Source organism: Stenella coeruleoalba (assembly GCF_951394435.1).
Source record: "Stenella coeruleoalba genome assembly, chromosome: 1".
In the NCBI taxonomy this organism is placed as follows: Eukaryota; Metazoa; Chordata; class Mammalia; order Artiodactyla; family Delphinidae; genus Stenella; species Stenella coeruleoalba.
In genome coordinates, this window is record NC_137169.1 from 26,730,707 (window position 1) to 26,744,028 (window position 13,322).

The 13,322-nt window shown below is 49.5% G+C and overlaps 1 protein-coding gene across 1 annotated transcript in view; it reads right to left on the minus strand.

Moving 5' to 3' along the window:
* CSMD2 (CUB and Sushi multiple domains 2) overlaps nt 1-13,322 on the minus strand; it is a 668,360-nt gene that overhangs the window by 427,783 nt on the left and 227,255 nt on the right. The window contains exon 4 of the mRNA XM_079924609.1: nt 10,844-11,038. Within this exon, the coding sequence (XP_079780735.1) occupies nt 10,844-11,038 (195 nt within the window). The remainder of the gene's footprint in view (nt 1-10,843; nt 11,039-13,322) is intronic.

Sequence of the window (13,322 nt, forward strand, 5' to 3'; positions counted from 1 at the left end):
GGCTATAGACAATATCCTGAGCCATATCCTTGTGTTGTTTTGCAGAGACTAAAACCCTCACCGGGTGAAAGAAGTTAACTGCATGCTGACCACCAGCATGTAGAACCCATATCTGTTGGAACCAGAAGGTTGATGATGTTGACTCCCAATTACCTCACCACCAACCAATCAGAAGAAATGTCCACGAGCTGATCAGGCACCCCGTGACCCTCTCCCTCACCTCGCTTTTGAAAACCCTTGCGTGAATGCCATCAGGGAGTTCGGGTCTTTTAAACATGAGCTGCCCATTCTCTTTGCTTGGCCTTGCAATAAACACTGTACTTTCCTTCACCACAATCCTGTGTCAGTAGTTTGGCTCTGCTGTGCATCAGGTGAGCAGACCCAGGTTTGGTTCAGTAACACTCCCTGCTTGATAGCAGTTTGGGAAGCCATCCTGAGACAGTCTGACTTCCCAGTTTTAGTCAACGACTTCCAGACTGTGCTGGAACTGAGCACTCGGAGCTTAAGACCCTCTAGCCAGAGGCGCCTGTCTACTCTGAAGCTGGCACCTTTGCCGTTGGAGTCTTCCCTGCCTCTCAGGCTCCTTTGACACCCTTGTTCCTGCACCATTCTGTTTTGATTGAAGACGCTGTAAAAGTTGTTTGGAGGTTTTCTCACACTTTAAACAAGGTATCATATTTCATGGTTACAACTTCAGAATCATAAAATATAACCTTCAGCTGACACCACACTCCTAAAATATTAATTTACACTTTCTCCTTCTGTGGCGATGGGCATTCTCCATTGTTATTAAGTCATGTATATTCTAGGGTGCAGGTGTGTTATGCTGATAGCTGCCTTTCCAAGTTTATGACTTTATTTATGATTGTCTTTAAGTTCCACTGAAATTTCCTCAATTAACTATAATTTTAGAGAACTATCCCTCAGCTCCCTTTGATGTCTGTTAACTCTCCAGTGACTCACAAATTTCAGGTAGGAATGGAGGAACCTACATTGTATTCCTCCCCATCCCACCCCCACCATTTCAGGCCAATTCCAGGGCACAATCTTGGATGCCTAGAAGCTTTGGGGCCCTTGGCATTGGGGTTCTACCCGTATCCTCCCTCCCCAGGGCTACTCAGCCTCTGAGGAAAGGAAAATTCCAATAGGCCCCCTACTGGGGAGAAGCTACCATCTTACAACTCTAGTGCAAGGCTGAGAGAGCCAGGGCATCGTTGCCCCAAACCCACCAGCAGTGCTCCCCCTTTCCTTGTACTGTGCGGCTCAGTGTCCCTGCTCAACCTCATCAGTCCACTCTTCTGGGGCCTCAGGATTCTGCCCCTTTATCCTTGGCTTTATCAAGGACACCCCTTCTTAAATGCCAACTGCCCGAGAGCACTGTTACTTCCGCCACCCCCAGAATTCTTCGTAGAAACTTCCCCCGAGGTGACCTTCTGAGAGGATGAATGTAAACAGGACACGGTATTCGGCTATGTACCTCTTCTTTGCTGCACTTTCATTACAGGCCAGGCATCGTGCTAAATGCTGTACCTGCATTTTCTCATTTAATCCTCAAACTGCTCAAAGAGACAGGTGTTATGTCACCCACAGTTTACAGATGAGGAAACTGAAGCTCAGAGAGTTTTTAAAACTTGCCCACAGTCACCCGGCTACTAAATGCTGGAGCCAGGATTCAAATCCATAACTCTCTGACTCCAGACCCACGCCAGTATCCACCTATTTCTCTGCCTCTCAGGCCTTGGTCACTGCAATGCCAGTCTTGACGTGGGCTTCCGGAAGCCCCAGATCCTGGAGGGGGCTTTTCCAGGTGGGAGAAGCCTCTTCCCACTCCCCCTCTTCTCTGCCTGAGGGGTCTGAGGCAGAGGCATTGTGCATTCTCCACAGCTAGGACCCCGCCACCCACGCTCAGGTAGAGGTGGGGGAGTCTTGGGTCAGGTTTCCTCATAAGAGACCCTGGTCCCCCAGACCCTGGCCTCCACCCCAAAGTGGCATCTGCCCAGCAGAACCGCCTCAGGCCCTTTCCCTGGGGCTTCTCTCCTAAAGAGCTCCTGGTACAAGTTAAAGAGGAAGGTCAAAGGGAAACCACAGCAGACGGGGAAGTCCTGGCCTGGTGGACCCGTGCAGCGGATGTACCTACGAGGGGACCAAGTTGTTGGGTCCCGGACCAAACTGCAGGAGCTCTGGAAGTAACGATGTCATCATGAGTCTCTTGCCATGGGTCACAGGCCATCGTCCTTGTCTACAGTAGACAAGGGTGGCCAAGATCGTGGCTGGCAGGCACATGGACTTGGGCAGAATCACCCTCTAGCTGTGCGACCACAGGCAAAGTACCTCACCTCACCAGGTCTCACTGTAAGATCTTAACCTCCTGGGGTTTTTGTAAGGATTAAATTAGATGAGACAAGGTCTGGCACATAGCTAGTGCTTGACAAACGCCGGCCAGTGATGGCCGTGGCTCTGAGAATCACGACAGCTAACTGTCATTGAGTCATTGCTGTGAACAAGGCCCTCTGCTGCGAGTGGAGCATTGATCGACTTGAGCCTCACTTCACCTTCTGAGTTAAGTACTACTGTTATTATAATTCACAGGTGAGAAAACCAGGGCACAGAGAAGGGCACTCACACCCACAGTCACTCAGCTAGTGGGTGTGAGTGGCAAGGCCAGGATTTGAATCCAGGTGATCGGACTCCAGAGCCCACATTCTGCGTGGTTCTGTGATAGTAACAGTAGTGATGGCAAAGGCGACAGGAGAAGGACTAGTGAGCCCAGCGGTAGTAGAGGGACCCCGTAGTTAGGAATGCCCTCTGGGAGCCATGGTCCCTGCCAAGTCCCTGTGCTTGGAATCACTCAATGTCCACACTGTCTGGCAGGGTATTTGGTGCTTTCTGTATGTTGTATAATTTGAACAGCACAAGGGGTCCCAGCATGCAGTCCCCAGACCCTCCTGGCTATCTCCATTGCCACGTAGGGTCTCTCACCCCTGTCCTGATCTCTTTCTAGCTTGGAACTGCCCCCAGCCACAGAACTGATACCCCCTACTTGGAGATCTCACAGGCATCTCAAACTTGACCCGGACAAAATGAGCTCTCTTGACTGCATTTAGGGCACACACTTCCCACTCCCTGTTGCAGTCGTCCCCATCTTGGTCACTGGCATCCTCACCCTGCCAGCACTCCAGAAAGAGCCTAGGAGTCAACCCCGATCCTTTGTTCCATCAGCACCTACATGCCTTCCATCAGCAAGGCTGTTAGCTGTGCCCCTAAACCACGGCCCCAGTTGACCCCCTTCCCTCCACCTCTACCACGGCCACCCTTGACCGAGATGCATCGTCTCCAGCCTGCACACCTGCCATAGCTGCCTCCTGACTGGCCTCCCAGTTGTGCCTCTTGCCAGCTACAATCCCTCTCCCTTCTAGCACCCGGGGTGATCATTTTACACAATGCTGAAAAGCCTTTCCTGGCTCCCTCCTGAATTTAGAACCAAACCCACACTTCCGGTCCTGCTCCACCACAGCCCCACCCACTCCCCTCGCCTCCCCCCCAACTCTACGTTGCCCGCTGTGGGTCTGCTTTCTGTTCCTCTAACAAGCTCTCTCCCACCTCAGGGCCTTTACGCCTGCTGTTCCTTCTGTTGGGAATGCCCAGGTCATCACATAACAGGCTCCTTCTTGTCATTCAGGACTCAGTTCAAATGCCGCCTCCTCAGAGTCCCCTCCTGACGGCTCCCTCTGAAGCAGCCTCCCTTATTACTAGTAACTTGATTTCCCTCATAGCTCCTATTACGATCTGAAATTTGTTTACTGGATTTCTTGCCTGTATTCTGCCTGAGGATGCTAAAACGTAAACGCCCTGAGATCACGGAACTTGGTCTGACTTATTCATCACTGCGATTCTCTGCATCTAGAACAATGTCTGGCACTTAATAAGGCAGTTAATAAATAAGGACTGAGTCAGTGACTGGCGGGCACATAGTAGGTACTCAACTAAAAGGTGTTAAATGCTGAGTGAATGAACAAGTAAGCAAGCACCCTTTAAGGCCACTACTCATGTCCCCGCTTTAAAACTCAGAAGGGTTTAGCCGGTGACCCACAGCTCTGGGCTGGCATGGCTAGGGTTGAAGGTAGGCCTGTTTGAATCCATGCTCTTTCCATGCCTGACACTGCTTCTGTCTCAGATTTCACAGGTTCCTCTCCCTGGGGCCAAAATATTTGGAAGGCATCTGGGCACTGGCCGCCCAAGCTGCTGCAGACCGAATCCCTGTCTCCCTGGGTTTGGGGGCAGCCTGCAGTGCTGGGCTTGGACCTCAGGGGCCAAGTCTTTCTTGTTCAGGATGCTTTCTCTCTACCACCTGCCTCTCAGCGCTCAGAGCATCTGAACGTGATTCCTTCCCCATGCGGTCCTCTTTGATCCAGGGCCAATGTCCCTCACAAGTCAGGGGCCTGTTGCTGAAATCCACATGTTCTCCCTTCTTACGGATCAAAGAGGTTCCTCAAGGTTCAGGGCTCCCACGGACTTCCGCCTTTGAAAAGGTGCCGAAAGGGACACAAAGTGAAGGGAGACCATGTGGTCTCTGCCACCTGTCACCTGTCTCACTGCAAAGCATCTCCAGTCACCCCACCTCACAACACCCCACCCTTCCTCCTTCCCTCTGCCACCTGGGCCAAGCCTTGATGGGCTGGGCCTCCTTCGAGGTGAGACCTGCACCTGCTCTGCCCCTAGACCCTGGATGGCCCCCATTCCCTCTTGGTCTGGGCTGCGTCTCCAGACCGAGCTCACCTTTCAGCCAGGCGGGTGGCGTCTGCTGTTTGAGGCAGAGGCACCACCCTCCAAGCTGCTCTGTGAAGCCTGGAACTCAAGGAGCTCGTGTCACTCTGAGCGGCCGGGCAGGTTGGCGAACCCAGGCCAGTAATTTCCCTTTCGGGCTCATATGCCTACATAATCCTGGTGGGGAATTAGACCCATCCAGCCGTCGGTTCACTCAGCAAGTATTTACAGACAGTATTTACGGACCACTGCCCAGTGGATGAGGTTTATTCACTTACAGATGCCAGCCCTTGAGAGTTCTACACGAGAGAAAGAAAGGCCAAGAGGCTTTAATCCTCCCTGAGTCTGAACCCATTAACCCCGGCATGACCACAGCTCCTGGTACCATGAGGCACACGAGGAGGACCCTTCTCTGTTCCTTTCAGCTCAGCCTACTAAGGAAGGGCAGTTTGGAAAATCACTTCCAGAAAATCACAGGCATTATTGAGGATGCTTCTCACGCTATTCTTGCAGCATGTGGTGAATTAAACGAGAAATGGACCCGAATCGCAGGCAGTGGAGGGCCCTGGGGGCTCGGAGAGTGGGACAGGATTCTGTGCCCTCCCAGTTCTGAGCAGAGCTTTGTCTCGGGCCCCTCAGGCCCCGGGGAGTCTCCGGGGCTCGAAGCCCTTCTGAAAGCAGGATTTCACATGCTCGGCTGGCGTCCTTGGTGTGTGCATTCTGGAAGGGAGCATTTCTGCTGTGGCTAATTGCAAGCTACTTAGAGAGGACTTAGAAAAGTCGGCCTCGGCCTCCTTCCGGAAGGGCCTTGTGCTCCACGCTAAGGAATCTGAACTTGACCCTGTCAGTGATACAGAGTCACTGGCGGGAGTCTGAGCAACGTGTGATGCTGTCAGATCTGTGTCTTAGGAAGTTCACTCCTGCGGTGGAGAATGAATTGGGATGTGTGTGGTGGGGTGACTGGAGACGCTATGCAGTGAGACAGGTGAGAGCTGAGAGGGCCTGGGACCATCACCCCTGAAGAGCGGCAAGGGCGTGGAGGCCAGTGTCAGTGCAGAGACGGATTTGCCAGGTCGCGGTGACTAAGGGTACAGGGAAGGGTGAGGAGTGTAAAGATGCCACTGTGGTGTCTGGCTTGGCCACCTCGGATGGTGACACTCTTCACCGAGCTGGGGAAGGCAACAAAAAAAGCAGGTTTGGGAAAATAGAGAGTTAGGTTCTGGCCTGCTGCATGGGAAGCACCCTCCAGGGAGGGCTTCAGGTGAGTTTGATATCACTGTGGGCCTGAAGCTCAGGACAGAGGGAGGGCTGGAGGTAGAGACTGAAGAGTCGTCCCCAAGCAACAGTAGAAGCCTCGGAGTGGATGAGAAATTCCAAGAGAGGCAAGAAGTTCCCAGAGAAGAGGCCATGCTGGGCCCTCTGGCTTCAAGGAGAAAGAGGAGGAGAAAAGTCAGTGGAGAAGTGGGGAAAGAATCATTGTCATCTGAGAGGTTGAGAGAAAATCAGGAGCGACTTGGGAGAGAGCTGTGGCCCCAAAGGCTCTGCACACCCATGAATTACTGCTGTGATGTGAACACTGGGGGAGCACCCCAGCCCACTCTGCCCACTGAAAGGCCAGCCCTCACTGCCCCCATGCCAGGACGTGCAGACCCTGCACTGCGGGGCCATGGTCTGACCTGGCAAAGGAAGCCCTCCTTGAGGCAGCCCTCATCTTATCTTTGACTAGTGGGTTAACAAAAAAGATATTTTAACAGCCAGCCCCAGGGTTTCTTCCAAGTGAAAGCTCTCTATGTTAGAGACAATATCACCCTATACCTAAAGAGCTTGGGTCGGGGAGGGAGACATCAGCCTGTAAGGAGATGGCAAAGCCAAGGGCAACCGGGCTCTTGTGCCGAAGAAGTCGACAGAAGTCCTGAGACGGGGCCGAGGTCGAGAGGCAGCAAAGTGGAGGAGGCTGGAGTGAGACGAGAGGGGGCAACGCACATCACAGGGAAGCCGGGGCTTGCCAAGACAGAAGCTAGGGAGAAGCTTGGGGGGGGGGGTGGCGAAAGGCTCTGGGGTTCCTGACTGCTCCAATTTTCATTTCAAGCCACTTGCATTGTTGAGGTGTGAAGTCCCTGCATTGCCACAAACCTCCAATAAAGGCTGTGCTGCGTGCAAACATGTTAATGGTTAATGGTTTTTTGTTAATGGTTTTGTTTTTGTTTGGGGCGGGGGTCAGGAAAAATGGGCCAAGTTTTCAACTTAGGTTGGCAGAGCAGAACCAAGACGGGTGAGGCATGGCAGTGAGTTCAAGGTTCAAAGGAAGCCAGAGCTGACAAAGATTCCTGAAAATACTTGGAGGGACTGTAGATTTCCACCTCATTAAGATGGGATACGGATGTGAATTGTACTTCAGAGGACAGGGTGACAGTCCCTCTGCCTCTGATGTATGGGCTACATTTGTCTTTAGTTTCCATATTGATTAAAAAAGTATGATATTTATAGTTCTGTAAAAAGAACGAGAATTGTGTTTTCCGTTTCACAGCTTACATACTTAATTTCATTTACTATCATGTTTCACATTCTGTTACCATGTTACAACTCTGATGCCTCTCCTTGGAAGATCAGTGTGTTAAACCGTGACATCCTCTGGGCAGGGAGTGGGTAGAGGTGCTATCAGGAAGAGTGGAAACAGCAGATTCAGACCACAGTTAGGCCACTCAGGGCCACACACTTGTGTGTAGGGGCCAAGGTCTCATGTGATTGGTTTGGACATTCCCGGTATCAATCACATGAAGAGAGATGTGTCCCAAGTTATCCCATGTTAGAAAGGGGGCCTGAGAGGAGGGGACTTAGGAAGGCGAGAAACGAGACTAGTTTCCCCAGGCTCCATCAAAAAGGACCAACAAGGCTGAGGCCAATTCTATTGGCTGAGGAGGGCTAAACAAACACAGAGTCAAGCAGCAACTCAGATTGATTGCTTGTGGCTTGCCTGTTGGAAAGGAATTCACAGTTGCCTCCAGACTCAAGCAGGAAGGGTACTATGATCAATTCATTATGCCTCCCATGGGAATGGTAGAAGAGAAAGGGATCTATGTGCCAAATATTTTCCATTGCTAGTGTAGACAGGAAAATGGGTGTGAGCATATGGTGGAAGGAGGCAGCTGCTTCTCCTCGAGCTAGTCTCCTGATAGTAATTACAGAAAACCTTCCTCTAAACTTGAACCCAAGGAGAGCTACTTGTTCCAATCACTTCTCAACTCCTTGAAACAATCCTCCTAGACTTATACCTGGGTGTTCGGAGATCCATGGGATTTCAAGATGAGGGTTTCAAGAAGGAAAGAGTGGTCAAGAAGGCAAAAGCCTGTTGAGACATCAAGGAATATAAGGGCCAAAACAATTCCCATTTGACTTGGCAACGTGATGCAAAATATTTGCGGCAAAGGCCAGTTTGCAGGGGAGTAAGTGGGAGATGAGGATAGACAAGGCTGGGTGGAGCTTTCAAGATGCTGGGCATTGTTGGTGTCATGAGGAAACCCTTCTCATGATGTCACAGTTTATATAAGGTGGTTAAAAATATCTACATGTATTATAATCTCAATCATATATATATTCACAATATATGCATGTATGCAATATGTATTAGACAAAGCGGGAGGCATAACCCTCCCAGACTTCAGACAATACTATAAAGCTATAATAATCAAAACAGTATGGTATTGCACACAAAAACAGACGTATGGATCAATGGAACAGAATAGAGACCCCAGAAATAAACCCACAAGCCTACAGTCAATTAATCTTCAACAAAGGAGGCAGGAACATACAATGGAGAACAGTCTCTTCAGCAAATGGTGCTGGGAAAGCTGAACAGCCACATGTAAATCAATGAAGTTAGAACACTCCTTCACGCCACACACAAAAATAAACTCAGAATGGCTTAAAGACTTAAATAAAAGACATGACACTGTAAAACTCCTAGAAGAGAACATAGGCAAACATTCTCAGATACAAATTGTACCAATGTTTTCTTCACTCAGTCTACCAAGACAAAAGAAATAAAAGCAAAAGTAAACAAATGGGACCTAATCAAACTTATAGGAAACCACCAACAAAATGAAAAGACAACCTACAGAATGGGAGAAAATATTTGCAAACAATGCGACCAACAAGGGCTTAAATTCCAAAATATACAAACAGCTCAATATCAAAAACACAACCCAATCCAAAAATGGGCAGAAGACCTAAATAGGCATTTTCCAAAGAAGACATACAGATGGCCAACAGGCACAGGAAAAGATGCTCAACATCACTAATTATTAGAGAACTGCAAATCAAAAGTACAATGAGGTACCACCTCACACCAATCAGAACGGCCATTAGCAAAAAGTCTACAAATAATAAATGCTGGAGAGGAGGGAAATGTGGAGATAAGGGAACCCTCCTGCACTGTTGGTGGGAATGTACATTGGTGCAGCCACTGTGGAGAACAGTATGGAGGTTCCTTAAAAAACTAAAAATAGAACTACCATATGACCCAGCAATCCTGCTCCTGGGCATATATCCAGAAAAGAGGAAAACTCTCACTCGAAAAGATACATGCACCCAGTGTTCACAACAGCAGTATTTACCATAGGCAAGACGTGGAAGCAACCTAAATGTGCATCAACAAATGAACAGATAAAGATATTACACACACACACACACACACACACACACACACACACACGATGGAATATTACTGAGCCATCAAAAAGAATGAAATAATGCCATCTGCAGCAACATGAATGGACCTAAAGATTATCACACTAAATGAAGTAAGTCAGAGAAGACAAATACCATACATCACTTACATGTAGAATCTTAAAAAAATGACGTAAATGAACTTATTTACAAAACAGAAGCAGATTCACAGACAAAGAAAACAAATTTATGGTTACCAAAGGGGAAGCCAGGGGCAGGAGGAGGATAAATTAGGAGCTTGGAATTAACAGATATATATACTATTATAAATAAAATAGTATATTTTAAAATATACTATTTTATATACAATAGCATATTTTATATACTATTGTATATAAAATAGATAAATAACAAGGTCCTACTGTATAGCACAGAGACCTATATTCAATATCTTGTAATAACCTATAATGGAAAATAATCTGAAAAAGAATATATATGTATATCTGTATCACATTGCTATACACCTGAAACTAACACAGCATTGTAAATCAATTACACTTCAATTTAAAAAAAAGAGGAAGAAGATGGGAAGGGAATATATGAAAATTGTGGTTAAAAATGGGTAAATTCTATTTCTTCTTTATTCTCTTCTGTATTTTCTAAGCTCACTTAAAATGATCATGTGCTATTTTTATCATCAGATAAGAGGCATGGGAAATTATTTTTGAAATAAGCTTGATTACTATACAGGGGCAATAAGAAATAGGCTGAAAAGGGGGTGACCAACTGTCTCGGTTTGCCTGGGACTGAGGGGGTTTCCAGGATGTGGGACTTTTGGAGCTAAGAAATGGGAAAGTACCAGGGAAACCAGGATAAGTTGGTTACCCTAGCTGGGAGGCTGGACCGATGCAGCACTGAAGGAAGTTGGGTTTTTCTGGGGGGCAGTGCAGGGGTAAAGAGGTTTTGAGCATATTTGAAGACCGGGAGGAGGACACCATTATATAGGGAGAGAGGTTGAATTTACAGAAAAGAGAGAAGAACTGCCGGCGTGAGATCAATAGGAAAACAGCTGGGAGACAACCGTGCACAGGAGACACATCGGTAACAGGAAGAGAAATGATGTATCTTCCGAGATAGGAGGGCAGGAGGGAAGGGCAGACAGACTAAAAATAAATTTGTTGATGCAGGGGAAGCAGGTTGAGGGAGTGCACACCTGAGGACTACGAGGTCCAGGGAGGCCTAAAAGCCCCTAGAATACCTGGGGACCCGGAGGACCCTTGGTGGCCCCCAGACATGGGCTCCCCATAATGGGTACCCCACCTCCTGCTGGAGTGGATGGAGACTGGGTCCCACTGGAAGCTGCAGCATCCCTCCAAGGTGCTGCCCACCCCTCAGGCCCTCCCTGGCCACCTACCTCTGCAGGAGGGCAGCGGGAAGTCCCACGTGGCACTGTTCTCAGAGCCAGCGTGGCAAGTAAGCACGGCGTGGCCCTCCAGGAAGAAGCCGGGGTTGCAGCTGTAGCGGACCTTGTCGCCGAGGTTGAAGGTTGAGCCCTGCTGGACGCCGTTGGGCAGCCGCCCGGGGTTCCCACACGTGTGGCTGGGGAGAGCTGTGAGCAAAAGGAGAGACACGCAGCCCGTGAGCAGGTCTCCAGCCCTGACACCTGGCCTCTGAGCAGCACCTCTCTGGGTGACCCTCCTCCCCGGACCTCCTTTCCTCGGTAGGACAGGGCTGCCCCTGAAGGCTGCCTGGTCCCTGAGTACTCGCAGGGCTCACACGTTCAGGAGGAGCCGCACACGCAACTTATACCTGGACATCCAGGTTTCCTGCCTTTTCTCATGTGCAGCCCTGGATGTGAAGTATGTCTGAACTGTGGGTAAGCATCAGTTAAATCCATTTCACCTGTATCCTGCCTTCACCAATCAAGGTCGTTTTAACTGTTGCTACAAAAGACTTGCATGTCCTCCAAGAGCCTGAACAATAAGATGTTTGCCTGAATTGTTTTCCAGGAACTTGTGTCTAGTTCAAATTAAGCCAGTTAAGACTAGCTCTAACTGGACATGCGCAAGTGTCTGCTTGTTGACTTTTGATGTCGGAGGGCCCCAAACTCCACCCTCAGATGGTGCTAAGCACGCCCAAAATGGAGGCCTGTAGCTTAGTTACGCCTGAGCAGATCGATGATTACTGCCCCTTTTTCCAACCACCTTTCCCCACGCTCCCCAAGCTCCCCACGCCTCAGACCACACTGCTTCTTTAGTCTCTATCCCACAGATACCCTAAGCCCCTTGCCTTTGGGAAGGCCGATTTGAGACTTGTTCTCCCATCTCTTCGCTTGGCTGCTTTGTGAATAAACACTCTCTTTGCTGCAAACCCCGGCGTCTCAGAGCTTTGGCTAAAACGAACCTGGTTCAGTAACACGTCCATCCCATCACTCGAGATGCCCCAGGGAAATCACTTTAATCTCTTGGGTTTGGTTGCTCTGATCTCAGACTCCACAGTCCTTCCCAATAAACACCATGGAAGGGACACAGACAGTGGCACGGAGTAGGTGCTCATTAAACCCGATGTCCTTTCTTTAACGATCTGCCCCAGCAGCCAGAGCTGTACTTTGGCCCAGCAGGTTTGGGGAAGTTGAAGGGGTCATTAGTGCTGGAGTAAGCAGTGAGGTAGGGAGACAAGAACCTGAGTTCTGATCAGACTGACCCGTTTCAAGGGGAAAATAGGGAGCCGGAGAATAAGATGTACAGTGTGCCACCTGAGCCAGAGCAATAACGCCAGCTGCCAGTGTGGACTCATTATCCAGAGGAAGTGGTCTTGGTGAGGGTGCGTGAGATCATGACCCGCCAGTCAGGAGGGAGAAAGGGAGGGCGCAGCTCCTCTGTGCCCGAGTCACTTGTTCAACCTGACTCAGCTCCCCCTTCCCTCTACCTTTCTTCCTAGAGTTGGAACTGCCTGTGTCCAGAAGGTCCCACCTCCTACCATTTCACACCTCCCCATAAGGCAAGGACAAGTGGTCACAGCCGTGTCCAGATTGCCATCCAAGTACCTCTCCATTAATTCATCTGGCGATGGTTTATTGAGGCCAACGCTGAGAGGCCGCAGAGCAGGGTGGTGGAAAGTACAGACCCGAGAGCCTCAGTGCTTGGGTTTGCATCACAGCCTGATGGATAACTACCTGTGGGACCTTGAGCTAGTCTCTTAACCTCTCTGTGCCTCAGTTTCCTCCTTTGTAAGAGGCGGTTCACAATAGTACCTTCCTCTGGGGTCACTGTGAGCATTATGTGAGTGGAGGTATGTAAAGCCTGGATACAGTGAGTACCACACAAGTGAATCTAAGTTCCCAGTCCATTGGGAGATGCATACGATTAAAGGTATGTTAAGTGTTATGATGAGATAGGGACCAGGCAGCGGAACGAACCCAGTCAGGGGGTAGTCAGGGCCGGCTTCTTGGAAGAGGTGATGTCTATGCTGAACCCTGAGAGATTAGTAAGAATTAGCTAGGTCAAAGTGTGTTCCAGGCAGAGGAAATATCATGTGCAAAGGCCCTGAGGCCAGAGACAACCTAAGAGATCAGAGAGCCTGGAATAAGAGGGTAGGGGTGGCAGTGATGAGGAATAAAGATGAAGAAGTGGAGACGGCCAGCCTGGATTCTAGAGAGCTTCCCAGGCCCTTGCCGTACCCTCTTCCAGCCCATATTTCTGTCTTCCAGGACCCTCTTTGCCAGCCTTGCTGATCTCAGAGCCCTCAGAAAGAAGGCTTTCTCTCCCACTTCTCCTCTCCTCCCAGGAGGAGACAGCTTGTTGTAGAGGGAAAGGGCGGACTTTGGTACTAGCTTGATCTGGTCTGAAGCCAGGTGCTGTCACTGTCTTACTCTGTGGCCTTGAGTCATGTGA